The sequence below is a fragment of the Lepisma saccharinum genome, chromosome 1 (assembly GCF_977018435.1).
Source record: "Lepisma saccharinum chromosome 1, izLepSacc3.1, whole genome shotgun sequence".
Lineage (NCBI taxonomy): Eukaryota > Metazoa > Arthropoda > Insecta > Zygentoma > Lepismatidae > Lepisma > Lepisma saccharinum.
In genome coordinates this window covers 160,278,472-160,298,906 of record NC_139229.1, presented here as the reverse complement: position 1 = coordinate 160,298,906, position 20,435 = coordinate 160,278,472, and the positions used below count along the sequence as shown (strand labels likewise).

At 38.8% G+C, this 20,435-nt stretch overlaps 1 protein-coding gene across 2 annotated transcripts in view; it reads right to left on the bottom strand.

The window, feature by feature from the left end:
* Positions 1-20,435, bottom strand: part of LOC146003038 (condensin-2 complex subunit G2-like) — a 94,352-nt gene that overhangs the window by 21,845 nt on the left and 52,072 nt on the right. For both annotated transcript variants that reach the window (XM_083141203.1, XM_083141207.1), the window contains exons 13-17: positions 18,991-19,161; positions 11,010-11,182; positions 10,045-10,202; positions 1,389-1,573; positions 700-843 (exon numbers count right to left, since the gene is read on the bottom strand). In XM_083141203.1, coding sequence (XP_082997329.1) covers positions 700-843; positions 1,389-1,573; positions 10,045-10,202; positions 11,010-11,182; positions 18,991-19,161 — 831 coding nt within the window. The remainder of the gene's footprint in view (positions 1-699; positions 844-1,388; positions 1,574-10,044; positions 10,203-11,009; positions 11,183-18,990; positions 19,162-20,435) is intronic.

Here is a 20,435-nt window from a genome sequence, read left to right as displayed (position 1 = left end):
AATGGACGTACGAAACTACAGATCTTCACTGCAGATACTGTTACTGGCTAGAGGTACAGAGACAAGGTACTTCAACAACATGTGCAGCTTCTCAGAGGAACAGTCAGCCCAGGCTTCATCTTCATGGACGATGATGCATGGATGCATCAAGCCAACCTGGTGGATGACATTCTTGAAGGTGAAGAAATCCACCGCATGGACTGGCCAGTGAGGTCTCCAGACATGAACCCTATGGAGTATGCCTGGGATGCATTAGGGAGATGAGTTGCAGCCTGCCAGCCTCCACCAAGGACAATTCCAGAGCTCCGTACTGATCTTTGTGAGGAATGGGACCAGCTGCCCGTACAGCTCTTGTGTGTGTGGCCATTAGGGGTAACCACATCCCATGTTAACTTCTTTCTTTTTTTGTGGATGTGATCTTCAAATTTTGTTATTTTTTTACCATGTGCGTCTTTGCACTATAAACAATTGCTAATTTCATATATTCTACTCTGTTGTATATCACATAATATTTCATTATTTTTTTGTCTTATGCAGCTCTGACACTTTATTAATAAAATATTTTCTCACATCTTAGTTACGCTTAAGTTTTGGACACTAGTGCAGCTTGATCTTGTAAAGCATATAAACGATGCATTGGAAACTCAACAATTTCTTTAATGCTAATAAGGATCGTAAACAAGTATCAATTCAACTTACCTGGTCATTATCATGTTTCATTACAAGAATGATACAATCCAGGAATATTGCTACTACATGTCGCAAATGAGATGAACTTGACCCAAAAACTTTTTCATATGTAGACAAAACATCCAAGTAAAAACATTTGTCGTTTTTTAAGCCCTAGAAAGATAAAAATAGAGTAAAATGAAAGCAGGAATACAAATCGACTTTGGTAAGACAAGATATTTATGTGTATAAATTTTCAAGATTAATAAAGGATTTTATGTAAACTTTGCTAAGGATATGAATTTTCGGTCTTTTTACATACTGCAAATAACTCTTACATGCTGAGATTTACATAGGAGCAGAAATTTATCAACCACCAAACTTCAATAACGAACTCTTACTGCAGCTCTACAATCAGATCAGCATAATTTCCTCCAATCACACAACAGCACAAACACATTTCAAGGAAAACCTTATCTGACTAGCTAATTCCAAGTATCAACTGACAACTGTAAATAAAACATGTATTGACCAATCACACCACTCACTTCCCCATAAATTAATATTGCAACAACTCAACTTGGTAATGTCATGTTGAACGGAGTGGAGTGAGAAGTTACACTGCTTTGAGTATAGGATGTACCATCAGGCAATGTTAATGCATTAACATGAAAAAAAAAAAAAGGTTAAAAGAAAGTTCTCTAACTGGAAATACTTACAACCTTCACTAAATCATCTGGACTTGTAACACTTAGAGCCATTACAGACAGTGTTTCCTTTAGGAGTGAAGGAATTGCTATCTTGAAGATATTTGCTGAATCCTGCTTGCCATAGTAATATTGGGCATAATCACAGAGGTTTACAGCAAACTTTGCAGCCATGAAAACAAAATGCTGTTTTGCACCTAGAAGATATAAATTACATCGAACTTAGAGCAACTCTCTCCAAGGTATACAAAAGTGGAAAAAGTGGGTATATTAATTTGCATTTGTGGTTGTAACAACCTTATCGAAACTAAATAGATTGTTTTGTTTGAAAGCTAGACTTATTTTACATAAGTTGAAATATTTTATGCTGCGAATCTCAAACTTGTACTTATAAAAACAGGACACTCGATTTAATTACAGTAAATATTAAACAAACTAAATATCACGTAAATAGATTGGAACCCCAATTTTATGTTCCCGGATGTTACATTTTTCTGTATACTACATTTTATCTTCTTGGTGCCAATAGGAAAAATGATAACATCTTCGTGAATTTTAAGTTTTTCACATTGGTCCCCCCAGTCGTAAAATTCAGGTCCATTGGACACAAACTGCAAGTCTTTGAAAATCAATAACATAGTCTTAATTTACATATAAATACTAAAAGTTCTGTGCAACTTCTGTACACTGTACAAATGACGACACTAAAAAGCACCAAAAAAACACACACACACACACAGCCACAAAAGTTGGCTCTTCAAGGATCTCTTATCATTGTTGTCAGAACACACAGGAGGAGAAGATTTCAATATGTTCAAAACAAGAAAATTCATATTGAACACAATTCCTAATAATTCCAGATGCACATAAATTTCTTAGTCAGTAGAAATATTACAAAATTAGCTGATGGTCATTATCACTCAATAATCACAATCAACTGAACAACCAGTAAACAATGTAAAAATATTCTATTAAAAAATAAAAATCAGCCTGACATACTTCAGGTAGTTGATTTATATTTGCTCTTGCTGCTATAAATATCATAAACAGAAGAAGTATAATATTATACTGCAGGACATGAAAATGTGAGCCTCATGGTCACAGGTAACCAGGGTGCTGTTGCCATGTTGGGCTGATGCTCTCTCCCTCAGATTACAATATTTTATACATTTACATTATTATATTATAAAGGTAAAAAAAAAGGTAAAGTGCTCCCCTGTGCATAGCACCACGCCATGAAGGCATATAGGGGGTGTGGGGGTAACGCCCCACACTTTCTTGATCCGGTCGTGAGTGGGGGTGATGTGATCAGCATCATGCCCCTGACCGCCTTTACCCCCCAGGGTTTCCCCCAGGTACCCATGTCATTCGACGCTGGGTGGGCGCCGAGGCCGCTTCCATCGTTAGAAAAGTTCCTGGATTTGAACCGGCCGGGGATCGAACCCGGGACTTTTAGCATGGTAGTCAGACGCGTTACCGACTGAGCCACCGCGGCCACACATATATAATATAATAATTATTATATACTGCTGGACAAAAAAAACCGGACACTTGCATTTTTTGTGATAACGCAATGGGTCGATAAAAGCTCTGGTACAAGGGCTAACTAAATGTTGCAGAAACTGAATTAAGTACGAATGCATAAGCAAAGTCCGAGCCTATGAATGGTGCATGTGGTACTACATGATCTGCCGAACATTCTGTAATATACCTGCGAGCTGTTATTGCAATTCAGATGTCAAATATTAAAGTGTCCGGTTTTCATTGTCCAGCAGTATATTATACTTGAACATTTTTATACTTTACTTTAAATACATCAAATGACAGAAAAGAACAACAGAAACTATTTTAAAGAATGAATAAACCATTTAAAATTATGAGCAGAATTCGGAACACAGATTGTTTTAACCCCGAAAGTTTATTTTTTTCTGCTAAATCAAGTCTCACCTTTTCAGCAGTCGGTTATTCTCCATGATATAAAAAAAACAAAAAAAACAACAACAGAGCTACGCACTACTTTATCAAACTCATCTAATCCAGTTATATTCTTATCTCTTTTGTAGCAATTTCATGGTGCAGAAACCGGGTTGTCCATTTATAATGATAGTATGGAATATCGCATGCAGAATGCATCCAATCGAAAAATTGCAAAGAAAAAAAGTTTGATACTATTGAGGGGGTAAGTCAATGCCGCCCAAATTTCATCGCCGCCACCCACCTCTTATGGGGGTGGGGGGTAAATGTGAAATTTCAAATGGAACACCCCCATTCGTTTTACATATTTGGATTCCGTGTTGAAAAATGTCTTTTTTGTTCAGAAAATTTTGTAAAAAAATTGCAACCTTCGAAGATTTATAAATATTTGGTAGTTTCAGTTTCATTTTGTTCCCTTTATGTAATAACAGTTTTGGTGTCCGTTGGGAACATTGCAAAAACGAATTTTATTCAAAAAATGTGTGCAAAGAATTCGGCAAAAGACAATTTTTGGAATTTATGTTTTTGTGTAACAATACATAATATTAATTTGTTCCAACTCTTTGGTTTCAAGGAACAATTTCATATGAACAACAAAATCAAGTATGTTACTACAAATTAGTTATTATTTGAGGTACACAAATAAATGTTTAAAGGGGCAAATGTTCAAAATGATGACCGTTCTCTTCAATGTATTTCAAAACACGGCATCTGAAGCTCCACACTGTTCGTCCCAAAATGTCAGGAGTGATAGAGAGGAACAAGCATCAATAATTCGTTGCCTGATTACGTCATATCCAGTTCAAAATCTTTCTCTTTCGAAGCCTCGTGCAAAACTTCTGGGGTGACGTGGAATCCAAGGCTCTTATATTCTTTCTTATCCCATTTTTTAAACATCCTGTCCAAAATTCATGTATATTCCCATTGTCCCTAATCAGGAGGGGAGGGAGGGGAAATGATGAACAAAAGACAGCCGGTTTGACTGCTTCCACATTCCCAAGGGAAGCTTGTTGCAGACAACTTGACTGTGAAATAGTGAACGGTTTTTAGTTTTTAAAAAATTTATACAGGAGGACAAATAAGTTTGTATAATAGGTTTTAACTTAGGTAAAGGATGGCTTTAAAGCACGTAAATTGTCAGTGTGTAATCGATCTTCCTATACTTTTTACCCGCTCACATTTCACCTAACCCTTGATCCTGTTGACTATGGAAGAAATATTTTGACGAAGCTATGACTTTATGAATTGCAATTAACATTGAAACCTGAAGAGGAGAGAAGTTATCTCTCGAAACGTCGTAATTCAAGAAAACGTATCATACTCGCAAAAAAACGTAAGTAAAATTGTAATTTATATTGTCTGGACTCGCAGCCAGTATAATCCTCTGTGGGGCCCATATTGTACTGTCCCTATATGTTTGTGATTGCCCCTTCATCCATCTCATCTTATCGTCATTCATCCTTATCTTCGCCATTAGTCAAAGTTGTAGAAAAGCAAAGTAAAATAAATCAAATCAATCAAACTTTTCATTATGCAGGTAAGGCATATCTTACACCATATGCCATCATTTCATCAAGTAGATGAAGTCCAGTTTTGGCATGTGCTTTCTTCTTACTCAAGCTTTAGTTAACTCCCGAAGAAGCCGTTGACATTATGACGAGTATGGTCATAATTTGTTAAATGTTTGTCAATTTTGAGTAAGTCATTATAAATTTGATTCAATGTTAGAATTTCATGATATATACTTACGGGTTTAAAGTTATTGGTTCATTTAATTGCAAGAATTCACGCTAGGTGGCTGGTAACTACGGTTTGGTGCGATCTCCACCCTAAATGCAAGAATGTCATCGCTAGCTGTTTCTTTAATTATGTTCCAAATTTCAGTTATATAATTTCTTCAATTACTAAATTTTAATCGACTTATTTCATTCTCTAACTCCATATTTACGTTTGTTAATAAGTGTGTTGTAAATCGTGTTAAATATAGCCTTTTTAGCATATTTATGATGTCTCTAGTTAACGCTCTGGTTCCAGGCTAAGGGAGATTTCGTTTCGCGTGAATTCAAGATTTCATATGAGAAAACGCACACTTTAGGAACGTTAAAATTTGATTAAATCTTTAATGAATAACTATGGATGTGGGGAGATCATGCTATAGACACCAAACATAGATATAAGATCTTTGTCACACTCTACATGTATATATTTGTAATGTTTATGCCTGTGAAACTTCTTACAAAGTTAATGGAATCTGCAGTTTTTGAAAGTGATTAATTGTTGAACGTGCGACACGGGAATGAGAATTCGTGCGGGAAGCAGGCTGGAGCTCTTGCAACATGGACGAGGAAGGTGATGGCTTCAGCAGCTGATCGGTGCAAGAAAACGGTTTATTTGGATAATATTCTGGAGAGTAGGAATACATGGATACTCTGAATAAGGAATACAGTTACCAATGAAAGGATTCTGCTGTTATTTCCTTTGGAGATGCTTCGTCGCGGAGTGGGAAGTGGTGAAGTTTATCTTTGTCTGAATTGACCTTGAATCGACCCCCCGCCCCAAGATCGTAAGTAAAAAGCTTTGTTCTTTATTGCTCTCGAGAGACCTTTTGTATCGAAATTCAAAAGTACTGCTGATTAAGATACCCCGTTCATATGTAGCTATGCGTGTGGAGTGTTAATTGACAAAAGGCCGTGTCTGATTTACTCGGACATCGTGCACATAACAAAGAAAAGTGCGAAGCCATATTAAGAAAGGTTGCAACTGAAAGGAAACCTTGCAAATTTCATGTAAAAATCGCTATATCGATTGCCTTAAGTAATAAAAGATCGTACGATCACAACGGATAAATGAGGAAAAAAGTTATAGGGTTATTTTAGTAGATCTCACGTGGCCAAAATAAATAAGAAAGTATAACGCTTATCATTAGGCATGCACAAATGGCATTTAAACTAGTTTACACAGGGCATGCCAAACTCATGTAAAACAATCGGCTGAATTGTTTCTTAGGAAAATATGTTGTATGTGATATCCCTCTAATTTTTATTTGAGCATATGAAATGCGCGAAACGTGGTTGGTGAAGGGATGTATACAAATAAACTGCTGTAATCAGTTTTTGGATACCTATGTTTTTGAAAACAAATCTTCTTTAAAAAAAGGTAGTGCCAGAAATAGTGGATCTTTCACCTATTAATTCTGAACTTTCAATCAGTACTTGCTTATGAAAAGAGATAAATATTGGTGGTAAAAATTCTATTCGTTAATATATATCTTGTAATTTTGAGAACAGAACTGATTTAACAGGATGTTATTTGTGCAATTGAACTATTACCTTTCTGTTGTTTGAATAAATTTTACATCTTATAAACAATCAACGTGATACGATTTCACCCAAAACCAAGGTCTCTAATATATTTAGTGTCAAATATAATTGTATTAATGTGAAGTTCCTTTCCAGCAAGGGGAAAAACTCATGTTCGAGTCAGTGGTTATTAAATTATTGTATATGGGCAGATATTTGCACTGCGTCCTGTTTAAACTTTTGAAGGATGTAAGGATAGGCAAAGGGAATTGATCTTATGTGGTGATGTCCTGTCAATGAGTATCCAAGTGGGTGTGTAATTAACTGAATAGTTTGTTCAAGCTTCTTCATTTGAATTGACATCAATCAGTATTTATCTTGACATACAGGGCATCGTACATCGGTCAGCTGTTCAGTGTTGGGGAGTATTCATTAAGTGAATACTCAGTTGAATGACAAATTATGGGTCATTGTTTGATGCTGAACTTTGATAAATAACTCAACGATCAGTTACTAGTATTGAGTTAATTGAAATAAATCAGGGTGAACAAATTGGGTAAATGTCAAGACATACACAAGGGCTAGTCAAAAAGTAAGAAAACGTAGATAACACAATACTTCAATTGTAATCTTATATTTGGGTGGTATTTTTTTTTATATATATATATAGAACTTAATAGTAAGGATTTTATTTCAGTTATCAAACCAGTGGTCCGTTAATCCTGCTTCTAGCGAGACACGGAAAGACAGTGAAAGTTTAGTGGAAATTGAAGGATGGTATGGGAAAAGGGGTTTGGCATTAGAGTTGATAGTCTTTGTGAAGCGGGTGGTTAGCAGGGTGAACACACAGTCAGCTTAACGTCTCAACATGGTGAAAGCTTGAGTAAAAAGTAAGTACATGCCAAAACTGGACTTCATCTACTTACTCTCATTATGCATCTTACTTTTGGGATGGAACAGTTTGACCATTACTCTGTCATACCAATCTGATACATATATAAATAGACTATAATTTAGTGTAAAACTGCCATTTTGTTATTTTTACAATGGAGAATCCCTGGTTCTGTTCATTAATGAAGCAGGTGAATAATTGATTGATAGGTTTGATTTACTCTGCATTTTCTTTAGCTTAGCTGTATTGCTTTTTTCATGTGCACGTCAAACGAATGTATATTTGTCACTGCTGTAGCGCATATTTGAACTTCATCGCTCATTTTCCTTTCTCAGTGTTGCAGAGTAAATATGGCTGTTCCACTTTCCATTTGCACCAAAGAAGAACAGCGAGCAGTGATCTATTTTTGTGATCTGAAGGTGTACCAGGAGCCGAAGTCCACCAAAGACTAGCATCACAATATGGGGAACTAATGTGCAGATGGATTGCCACTTCATCAAGTCACTCTTCAGTTTGTCAAAATGATGGCATGGACTTGCTCAATGTTGTGGTCAGTAGTGAACGTGAATAGGCACCCTGCTCCTTCTTCATGTTTAAAACATGTCCAACCATTTTCGAACTTCTCAATCCATTGAAACAGATTTCATTATTGTGTAGCACTTTCCCCATATTATGATGCAACTCTTATGTCAGGGATCTTCAACTCATCAGACAGTGCGGGCCACATTAACAATTTCAATGACGCTTGCAGGCCAAGAAGCTACACTACGGTATTGAGAACTGTAAGATGCTGCCATCTACAATTTACTTAATCCAATTTTAATGTTATGGGCATGGGCCACGGCAAAGGGTTCTGTGGGCCAAGGGTTAAATACCTCTGCCTTAGGTGGATTCAGCCCCTGGTACACATTCAGATGACAAAAAAGAGTTTCGCAGTCATGTTTACCCTACAATAAGAAAATAAAATAAGAATGAAGGTCAAATATGCACGAAAGCAAATACAAAACCGAGGAATTAACGAGTCTCCTTTGCATAAATCATGTCTAAAGATAGTTTCTTTCTTCCGAGGCAAACAGCTATTACAGTCTCCAATTCTGATAATTAATGAACTATTCATATTTAGTGCTCCTGCGACTTACTCACGTTGAATAAATTAGTATACAATAAAATGTAGATACTTAAAGGTACTCACTAACATAAGTACCTTTAAGTATCTACATTTTATTGTATACTAACTTAATGAAACAGGTGAATAATTGATTAATTGGTGTATTTTACTTTGCATTTCTGACAATTTTGGCTAATTGTGAAGATAATTATGAGTGATGATATGCTGAAATTGATGAAGGTACACTCAAAAAGAACACCCATGCCAGGCTGGGATTCAAACCCGAGACCCCTGGCACCGTAGGATACTGTGCTAACCACTGCACCACAGAGGTTGGTAAACAGGTGAATAAACAATTCAGGTTCTTCATGGAACATTTACAATTTTACACCAGATTGGTAGAATATTGGTTGCGAATAAATTTTATATCTGTACTTTGTACATACACCCTTTGTCAGAAAAGTTCCAGGACTGAGCTCGTAAAAAAATAATTTATTCAAGTTACGGACTAATGGTCCTAGGTCAAAATAGTCCCCTCGGCTATCTACACACAGCTGCCACCGTTTCTGGAAGCAAGCAGAGAAAGCTTCATCTGGGATCCTTCTCAGCACATCTGTCACAGCCGTTTGGATTGCTGCAATATCTTCTTAACGCTTCCCTATCAGCGGCGTTTTCGAATGGGGAAAGAAAAAAAAATACTGCGATAGTTCGGGTGAATATCGTAGATGTGGTAGAGCAGGGATACGATGCTTGGCCAGATATTCCTGGACTGATAAAGCAGCATGGGGCCTTGCACTGTCGTGCAATAAGAACCACTGCCCAGATGCCCACAAATCAGGATGGCGCAACCGAATTGCTTAATGCAAATGTTTCAGGACGTCAATATAAAAGTTTTGGTTTATCGTTTGTCCTTCAGGCAGATAGTCATGGTGGACCAATCCTTTAGCATCCAAAAATGCGATCAACATTGTCTTTGTTACTCTGGGATCGTCTTGCACTGAATATTTGCTCTACCGAAACATTTCTGCCATTCAAAGGCACGGCTTCTCGACAATGCCTCGTTAACATATGCTTGCTGTATCATATTCTATGTTTCACTAGGGGTTTGCCCTAGCTTAACGAAGAACTTAATGTTAACTCTCTGTTTGGAATCCACATCACTCGTGTAACTTCCAACTAAATGCACCAACAAGCCGAACAGTGGGTTGCGAAGCACAGCCCTGCCACCTAGTGAGTTTACATGGAAACACTCCCAAGGCCATATATATTCAGAACACATATCAGGTGACTGAATAACACCCATTTCTTGTGTTTTATATCACAGGTAAAGAATAAAAAAATCAGTCCTGGAACTCTTCTGACAAAGGTTGTATAAAGCTAACTTGGTTATATTACCTGATTTGAGAAATTTCATTGCCAACTTTGTAAGTCTCACACAAAATGGAGCATCAGTAACTCCAATTATCACCATCTGGACAGCAATATTGTATACAATTTGCAGAAATGTGATTGCCGTTTCACATTCCTCATCAGCCAAAAGAGGTAAAATGGCACTAGAAAGAGAATAAATTAAATAATTAGAAGTTTGTAGTAAACAATTTTACTGCATTTGATTCTACGGAAAAATAATATGTCCAGATATAGTTAGATGAGTAAGCTTGACTTAATCAGATATTTATCAGCACAGACCCTCACAAAAATTCCAAAAAAGGGAATACATATGTAAAGTAACTGGAACTGAATCAGGAATAAGCAGTTTTACTGGATGCAGCAAATCAAAGTTTCTCAGCCACCACAGTAACATATACAGTAAAACCTCGTTAATTCGGACTAATGGGGGGATAAGTTGACCGGTTTAATGAAAGTCTGGATTAACTGAAATTACCTAAAAGAACAGTAGAAAGTGCATTAAAACTCCGTTTATAGCAACAAAACATGTTTATTATGGTGTATTTAAAGGGCATAGGCTTAAATACACTATACAGTACAGTACAAAGTCTGTGGGGGAACAGAATTTCATCAGTGGTTCACTGCCCTTTCTTTGGGAAGTTCTCTTGTTGATTTCTAGCCACATTTAAAACCCTGCATTCTGTTTTTTTTTCTTTTTTGCCTGGCCGGAATAAGCAAAGTCCGGCTTAACGGGGTTTTACTGTACTTTTATATGACTAATAACACACACTTTTATTATTTTTTAGATACCAACATTAATTCTTGTCCCTTTTCAGAGGATGAAATTTAATTTTTGTGCTGTTGAAACACACTGAATCCATTTGGAAAGTAGTCTCTCACCCAGAAAATATTTTGTTCAAAAACACCCATGTTGCTGTACATTTCAGAATGTCAAATGGAGAGTAACAAACCTTTCAGCCCAGTCAAGAAGAAGTGTGTACTCGTCAACAGCATTGAACTCATTGTTCTTGTGAAGCAGTGCAAACAACTTGCAATACCACTCCAGACAAAGGTGAAGAAATTTATCTGAACACAAAGGACTGACCAATGGTGCTTGGTTTTCTAACCTTTGTTCCACAAGCGTCTGAAAGGAAAATAAAACATACCTCATATACGGTGCTAGCAAAACAAAAAAAAATCCAAAATAATTGGAAACAATATTGTAATAAATATTCTTAACAATATACTAGGGAACACTGAAATATTTCATTTGCAAGTATGACCTGCATTATCAGGGTGGCTAATATGTGCAAAAACACGGTATATAACTACCTTAAAAAAGCAAACTATACATATAAAAACAACTTTTCTCTACCAGGAAAGGCATAAAGAAAAATGCAAGGAATTCATAAAAAAAATAGCAAAGATAAAAGAAGAAGATTTAGTATTCATAGATGAATCAGGCATAGAAGACAATGAAGAGTATCGATATTAAAGTCAGAGCTTTTTTAATTACTTAATGAGTTTAATAAAAACACAGGACTCTGCAAACACGTAAGTGGAAGTATAGGGTCTGACGCAGGTGTAGATAGAAGAAATTCCAAGTCTCCAGAACACATCCCTTACTAAATGCTAATTTTTTTTATGGTGTCAATAATTCCTTTCCCAAATTATTATTTGCAAACACACATCTCCCATTTATTGATGGGTATTACATTCGAAGAATTAGTGCAGAAATCAAAACCCTGAAGATCCTCTATAAAAAGTATTCTTTTATTTGCATACAAACTAGGGTTGAGCTGACACCACTTTGAACAGATTCCGATGCTGATACTCACCAATATCAATGTCTGAAAATTGTAATGATCACAAGTTATTCCAGATATTGATTAAAATTAACGTGTAAGTATTTTTGCAGCAATTATATTCATCACATTATCAGCTTTGTTGCGGCATTTTGAAGACCTCATGAAATACCTGAACACCAGGAAAGTATCAGCCGGTATTGGTGAACAAATTTCAACCGATACGGATATCAGTGGCATCAGCATTAGGTCAATGATACAATTTAATTGATAAATTATTAAAAAAAAATACATGTTTATATTTATTTTGCAAGAAGGTAATATATAACACATACTATGTGCCAATAATTACGTACGGGTGTGGCGAAGCTTCAGGACAGGATAGATTAGGCACAGATAAGATGGTTTGGACACATGAAGAGGATGGATGCAGAACGACTGCCAGTAAGAGCTTACAATGCACAAGGAGTGGGAATAAGGCCAAGCAGGAGACCAAGATTTTGGTGGAAAGAGCAGAGAGTGTTAGGAGAAGAGGACAAGATTGGAACACCGTGGAAAGAGAGGACTGGTGGAAGACCAGGAAAAAATGGAGAAGCTTGACTTCTATTTCATGGCAGTTGCGGTAAACGTGGTTTAAAATTACTTACGTGAAATTTAGAAGATTTCACACTTCGGCGTTGCACAATTTAATGGTTCAATCCTATTAATTTCGAAGATCCACTGTCTTCATTCACAAAAGGGTACGGCGTTTGAAGCGGAGATGGTACCGCGTCACTACATTGTTTGTTCCCGGGCGGCGGTGGTTGCAATTTTTCCCGTTCGGCAGCACTGGCGCGCGCATCTTGGTTTGCATTGTCTGCTTCCTGTTGTCCGGTGGCGTTGTCAGTTAAGGATTGGGGGGCTGGGCCGTGTTGCTCGGTAATGTGCCGTTCCTGTTCCCCGCGTGGCTGGAGGGGGGTCGAGTATGTGCATAGCATCTTTTCTTTTTCGGGTCGGGGATCTTTCTGAGGACAGGGTGCCAAGTTGGGTGTGCTTGTCCATTGTCCAGGTTTAGTGCTGGTTTCTGCTGGATGATGGCATGGGTTTCTTTGATGGTGTTTTCTATGACAGAGCCGGTTGGGTGAAGTATGGATATGGAGCAGATGGTGTGGTTAGTGGAGTGGAGGTGTTGGGAGAGGCCTGATTTAGGTGTGTCGTTTTTGGCATCTTTTACATGTTCGTTAATCCGTTCTTGGACAGTGAAGATGGTTCTGCCAATGTAGGTTTTGTGGCATTGGCATGTGGTCTTGTAGACACCGGGGGATGCAAGTTTGGGTAGGTAGTATCTCTTGAAGTTGGGTAGTGCCCTTCCGATTTGGGATATGGGTTTGTGTGCTACTCGGATGTTGAAGGGTTTGAGGGCCTTGGCAAATTTTCCAGATGTGGTGGGGTGGTAAGGAAAGGAGATCCATTTGGGTTTAGGGTTTTGGTTCGGGTTATCTCTGTTTCTAGGGTGTCTGAACTGGGCTTCTGTTTTTGCGCACCACATGGATATTTGGCGCTCGGTGTAACCGTTGTTTAGGCCTATTTCCGTTACGCACGCTATTTCATCTTGCAGGTCATCTTCCGTGCAGCTGTGTGTGAAGGCTCTTCTGTAAAAGTTCATCCATACTCCAGCCTTCTGTTTTGGTGGGTGGTTGGATTTTGCATGGATATACTGGGTGCCTGAACCTGGTTTCCTGTATACGGATGTGACGAACTTGTCTTGGAGTCGTCGGATGCTGAGGTCGAGAAAGTTGAGGTGGCCATTTTGTTCCCTTTCAACGGTGAAGTTTATGTTGGGATGTATGTTATTGAGGGCAGTTAGGAGATGGGTTAGGTCCTCTTCCTGTTTGTAAATGACTATGGTGTCATCGGCATATCTTTTGTATCTTATATGAGCAAACTCTGGTTGGGTGAGAATTGACTTCTCGGCCACATGCAGCACTATGTTGGATAGGGGTGCAGAAAGGGGGTTGCCCATTGCTAGGCCCCCTGTCTGGTGGAAGAAACTGTCCTTGAACTGGAAATAGTTGTGGGTGAGGCAGGCTTGTAGAAGGTTGCAGATTTCATCAGTTACAAATGGAGGCGTGCTATTGCTGAGTAGCCATGTTCTGGTGGAGTCAAGTGCAAGGCTGATCGGAATGGAGGAGTACATGTCCACTATGTCTATGCTGGCTAGTTTGCAGTTGTCGGCTTTGACAAAAGAGGTGACAAATTCTTTTGCTTCGAGGCTGTTTTTTAGGCAGTAGGTGAGTTTGTCATTGTGGGCGGTCAGTTTCTGGAGGAGCCATTTGGTCAGGTGGACACTTGGTTGATTGAGGCCGGCCACTATGATTCTCAAGGGGGTTCCTGGTTTGTGAGTTTTTGGTATGCCATATGCACAGGGAAGGCTGGGGTGGGTGTTCCTTAGTTTCTTCTTTTCACTATCTTGAAGGAGGGCGCAGTTATCTATGGTTCGGCGGACGGCTGTATTGTATCTGCTTGTGGGGTCACGTTTCAGCTTTTTGTAGCCATCAGAGTTTAGTTTTGCTTGCATTTTGTCACTGTATTGGCCTTTTCCCATTATGACGTATTGGTTACCCTTGTCCGATTTTATGCACCAACATTTGTTGTCCTGTAGTTACTTTCGGAATTCCTGTGTTGTGTTCCTTAGTTTATTGTGCACTGTGGGTTTATGTTTGCTAGTAGGTTGGGCGTGTTGGCGGAGGATGATGGAAGCACAGGTAAGGCGTACACACTCGGCATCTTGGTTAGTTTTCGTTGCAAATGCTGTTTTTTCGGCAGAGCAGATTAAGTCTAGGGAGGGGGGGAGTCATTTAGGAGGTTGAATTTGAGGCCGTGGAATTCTATCGGCACGGTGAGGTTGATTATGGTGCTGGCGGGAGTGTTGGGGTTCACTGGTGTGGTGGTGAGGGCCGGAGGTTCGGCACCAAGGATTTGCAGTTTCTGTGTTAGGATCGCTGTTTTCTTGTTTTGCGACGTTTTTAGCATGAAGTCGATGTTTTGCTGGACTTTTTTCCAGTCGTCGGGGTTGACTGTGCTTCCATCATCCTCCGCCAACACCGCCCAACCTACTAGCAAACATAAACCCACAGTGCACCTCTTTTGTCATAGCCGACAACTGCAAACTAGCCAGCATAGACATAGTGGACATGTACTCCTCCATTCCGATCAGCCTTGCACTTGACTCCACCAGAACATGGCTACTCAGCAATAGCACGCCTCCATTTGTAACTGATGAAATCTGCAACCTTCTACAAGCCTGCCTCACCCACAACTATTTCCAGTTCGAGGACAGTTTCTTCCACCAGACAGGGGGCCTAGCGATGGGCAACCCCCTTTCTGCACCCCTATCCAACATAGTGCTGCATGTGGCCGAGAAGTCAATTCTCACCCAACCAGAGTTTGCTCATATAAGATACAAAAGATATGCCGATGACACCATAGTCATTTACAAACAGGAAGAGGACCTAACCCATCTAACTGCCCTCAATAACATACATCCCAACATAAACTTCACCGTTGAAAGGGAACAAAATGGCCACCTCAACTTTCTCGACCTCAGCATCCGACGACTCCAAGACAAGTTCGTCACATCCGTATACAGGAAACCAGGTTCAGGCACCCAGTATATCCATGCAAAATCCAACCACCCACCAAAACAGAAGGCTGGAGTATGGATGAACTTTTACAGAAGAGCCTTCACACACAGCTGCACGGAAGATGACCTGCAAGATGAAATAGCGTGCGTAACGGAAATAGGCCTAAACAACGGTTACACCGAGCGCCAAATATCCATGTGGTGCGCAAAAACAGAAGCCCAGTTCAGACACCCTAGAAACAGAGATAACCCGAACCAAAACCCTAAACCCAAATGGATCTCCTTTCCTTACCACCCCACCACATCTGGAAAATTTGCCAAGGCCCTCAAACCCTTCAACATCCGAGTAGCACACAAACCCATATCCCAAATCGGAAGGGCACTACCCAACTTCAAGAGATACTACCTACCCAAACTTGCATCCCCCGGTGTCTACAAGACCACATGCCAATGCCACAAAACCTACATTGGCAGAACCATCTTCACTGTCCAAGAACGGATTAACGAACATGTAAAAGATGCCAAAAACGACACACCTAAATCAGGCCTCTCCCAACACCTCCACTCCACTAACCACACCATCTGCTCCATATCCATACTTCACCCAACCGGCTCTGTCATAGAAAACACCATCAAAGAAACCCATGCCATCATCCAGCAGAAACCAGCACTAAACCTGGACAATGGACAAGCACACCCAACTTGGCACCCTGTCCTCAGAAAGATCCCCGACCCGAAAAAGAAAAGATGCTATGCACATACTCGACCCCCCTCCAGCCACGCGGGGAACAGGAACGGCACATTACCGAGCAACACGGCCCAGCCCCCCAATCCTTAACTGACAACGCCACCGGACAACAGGAAGCAGACGATGCAAACCAAGATGCACGCGCCAGTGCTGCCGAACGGGAAAAATCGCAACCACCGCCGCCCGGGAACAAACAATGTAGTGACGCGGTACCATCTCCGCTTCAAACGCCGTACCCTTTTGTGAATGAAGACAGTGGATCTTCGAAATTAATAGGATTGAACCATTAAATTGTGCAACGCCGAAGTGTGAAATCTTCTAAATTTCACGTAAGTAATTGACTTCTATGTTGACCCAGCCAGAGGCAGGAAACGGCAAAGGATGATGATGATTTATTTTTCAAGAAAGAACTACCAAATCATAATTGTGCACTTTGGTACTGTTATTAAGTAAAATTAATGATTATTTTCACATTGTGAGAATCGTGCAAAAATGCAAGCAGGAAGAACAATGGATAACTGAAATTTTAGCAATGGAATCCACACATATAATATTTTAAACTCTAAACTAAGATTTTCACAATTCTTACACTGCACCTGATAGCTACCACACTAATTAATACAGTATGAGAATTAAATGCAAATAGCATAAAAACACACTGACTCTAATGATCACTGAAAGTTTATATATTTGGTACATAAGGAGGAACCAGTTATGTGTGAGTCACTTATTTGCATCCTGCATCACTGACATCCTTGACAATAGCAACAAATTACAATCTCAAAACAAGAACATGGATGGAGTGCAAGGAAGGGGGTGAATCCTTCTCAAGGATAACCCCCCCCCCCCATTATCATACTTTGTTTCAAGTCCAATTTATACCCTTGGAAATGGACTAAACAGTTAAAAGTGAATCAAAACCACTGTCCCATGTGCATCCACCAAGGATTGAATCCAGATCCCCTTGATTACAAGGTGACAGTTTTACCACAACACCATCAGGGAGGGCTGAGGTATCAAAGTTAGTAAAAAAAAAAAAAACCTCACTCACTCACTCACACACACACTCTCTCTCTCTCTCTCTCTCCCCCCCCCCCTCCGACTCTACAGCCCTTGGCCTCCTTCACCACCAGCCTCCAATCCTCCTCAGTTTTTGCTTTTTCTCTCCATCTGTTAATACGTATTAAATCATTCTAGTCAATTGTAAGTTAAAGTTCAAAACCCAGAACTTAGTTAGTTCCCTTCAATTTATTAGTCATTATTAATAATTGCATTAAGAGTTGAATGATGTTCCTTTGAAGCGTTAGACAAATTCTGCAATTGGTGTCTCAGTTATTTAGGGAAAAATATTTCCTGATATATACTTCTTCACGACTGTTTTGTTCCAGCTGTGTTGGATGAAGTTCCAGTACAACTTATCACCTTCAAGAACAAAATTCATGCAGATTCTGCACTTAATTCAACTATTACTTATTATTTATTTTATTTCCCTTTTGGCTGATCGCAAATATGAGGATGAGTGATGATATGATGAATTTCACAAATAACATCCATGCCCAGGATGGATTCAAACCTGGGACCCCTCACAGATCAGGTATGCAACGAAATAAATAATTAAGAATAGCTCAGCCATTTGTGTGTTTATAAATATGTAATACTATCAGGGTTCCCACGTGAACTTGAAATGTATTTTCCCTGAGTTTTCCAGAATCTTCATATTTCTTCCAGAGTAGTCAATACACAGTGTTTATTTTTTTTGTCAATAGTCTCCATTTCCCCTCATAGCCATAACATCACCACTATATTATTATTATTATTATTATTAGAGATGAGACGGACTAGCTGATTGATTGATTTAAAATTTTTGGGTGCTTCGGCCTTTGTGGCCATTTTGCACCCTTCTAAGTCTTCTAAGTATATGGAGAAAATCTCTTTACCTAAAAACCATTACCTTAAAATTAAAAAAAGGGGTGTAAAGAGACCTTGGAGAAAGGTTAAAAATGCAAGTGTAAAGGGACTTTCTGAAATCAAACTAAATAAAGAATCCCTGTGCACATATAAGGACTACGGTTACAGATATTTGTCTGAGTTAACACCTTTTCAAACTGTATTTCAGTGCACAAAATAACATTCCAAACATACCACACACAGAAGAAATATTTTCACACTTTTGAGAAACAGAAATTTACAAATGGACACAGTATCAATTAATCTGTAATGGAAAATAAACATTACAAGCCTATGTCTTCAAAGCAGCTTGTGTGAAGAAAATCAACAAGTAGGAGTATATTCTAGCCCTTCAGCTGTACTTCAATGTGACTCATTGACCAATTAGGTGATTTTCCCCGAGATTTCCATGAGAATTTAAATTTGTTCAAATTCCCTGAGATATCCAGGTTTTTCCAGGTGTGTGGGAACCCTGTACTATGGAATCGTCTACAAATACACAAGCTTTCCAAGGACCTATAAATAACTTTCTTGCGTTACTACTGATAGAAAATGGATATGTAAAATAAACATTTGAAAGAAAACATGTTCTATTAAAAATAAACACTTTAAAATTGAAAAAGACGTGTGTTCTGTAATATAATTTCCTTTCTTTATTTTAATGTTCATTAATTTTCCAAAAAATTGATAAAAAAAGGGCAACTTATTTTTCTGTTCTAGCATTTTCAAATTACTATTCAAACATTAAGCAAAAATCAGTTACACAAAGTCATATAATTCATAGGAAATAAAATTAAGAGAAAGATATATTATTGAAGCATGGTCCTCACCTTAATGTGACTTATTCCATGCCACATCTCAATCAGTTCATTCAAGTTCTTAGCAAAAACAATGTTTCTGTATGTAGAATGAGAGAGCAATGTGTCCAAATAGCGAAGAGCCAAAATTGGTTTTGGTTCATGAATGTCTCTGAATTTGACAACTCTTCTTTTACGACCTGCCTGCAGGAAAACAACATAAACACAGCTTAAATTAATAGTATTCAGAAAAACAAAATGTTGTATGAGGTGGGGAAGGTTTCATAATGAAATGAATAAACAAGTGGCTCTATGCACAAGGTTTATCAGCATTTGATCATGAATATTGGATGTCAGCTACCAAAACCTATAAATTAGCATCAAGAGTTCGAACAGGTTAACCACTGCCTTCCGTTCACAAGAAGAGAGAGGGTTATCTGTATTTTGGTTGTTGTTTCATGTACCTTTTGTACCTCTCTAGGTTAATCAGGAGGATGAAGGTGAATGGTGAAACAAATATGGGGACAAACACAATGTCTGAATAGGTGGTAATTTGTTAAATGTACCATCCTATCATTTACCTGGAAAAAATACTCAAATCTTTACCCTACATACTTTCCAAATTAATTTTGCAATTCAGGGCTATTGTAAATGATCTTCCCGATTTCAAAGTTTAATAACTCACATTTATTTATTCACAATGACATGCAACTTACGTCAAATGAAACAAAAACCCAAAAAGATTTTTTTACATACATACGTGTTATGTTCCACGTCAAAGATGCTCAATATGAGTGCCTTTTGTAATTCGGCACACACCAATCCGATAGTCAAATTCTTGCCACACACTTCCCAACATCTCAGAGTCAATGGACGCAACTGCTTCTTGGATGCGTAATCGAAGTTCAGGTAAGTTGTTAGGTAGGGGTGGCTCATACACTTGGTTTTTTACATAACCCCACAAAAAAAGACGCATGGGGTGATATCTGGCAAATTGGGGGGGAGGGGGGGGGGCAAGGAAGCAGAACCTGATCCTCACGACTAGCTCATCCTATCCATTGATTTGGTAACCTTCTTTTGAGTTCCCTCCTGACATCCCGGTGCCAATGTGGGGGTGCCCCATCCTGCTGGAAAATAAAATTTTCCATGTCCTCTTCCAGCTGCGGGAAAAGCCATATCTGCAATATGTGAAGGTAGGAAAGTCTGTTAACAGTGTCTTCCTTGAAGAACATAGGGCCATACATCGTGTTACAGGTAACCGCACAAAACACGTTCATCTTGGGGAAGCACGGACGTGTTCTTTGTAAACATGGGGATTTTCCAAAGCCCAGATCCTCACATTTTGTTTGTTTACTTTCCCCAAAAGGTGGAAGGTAGCTTCATCACTGAAGACAACTGACTCAATGAAACTATCTCCTTCCTTAAAGTTTTGCATAGCAACACAGAACTCAAGTTTCTTATCCTTGTCTCTAGGTTTA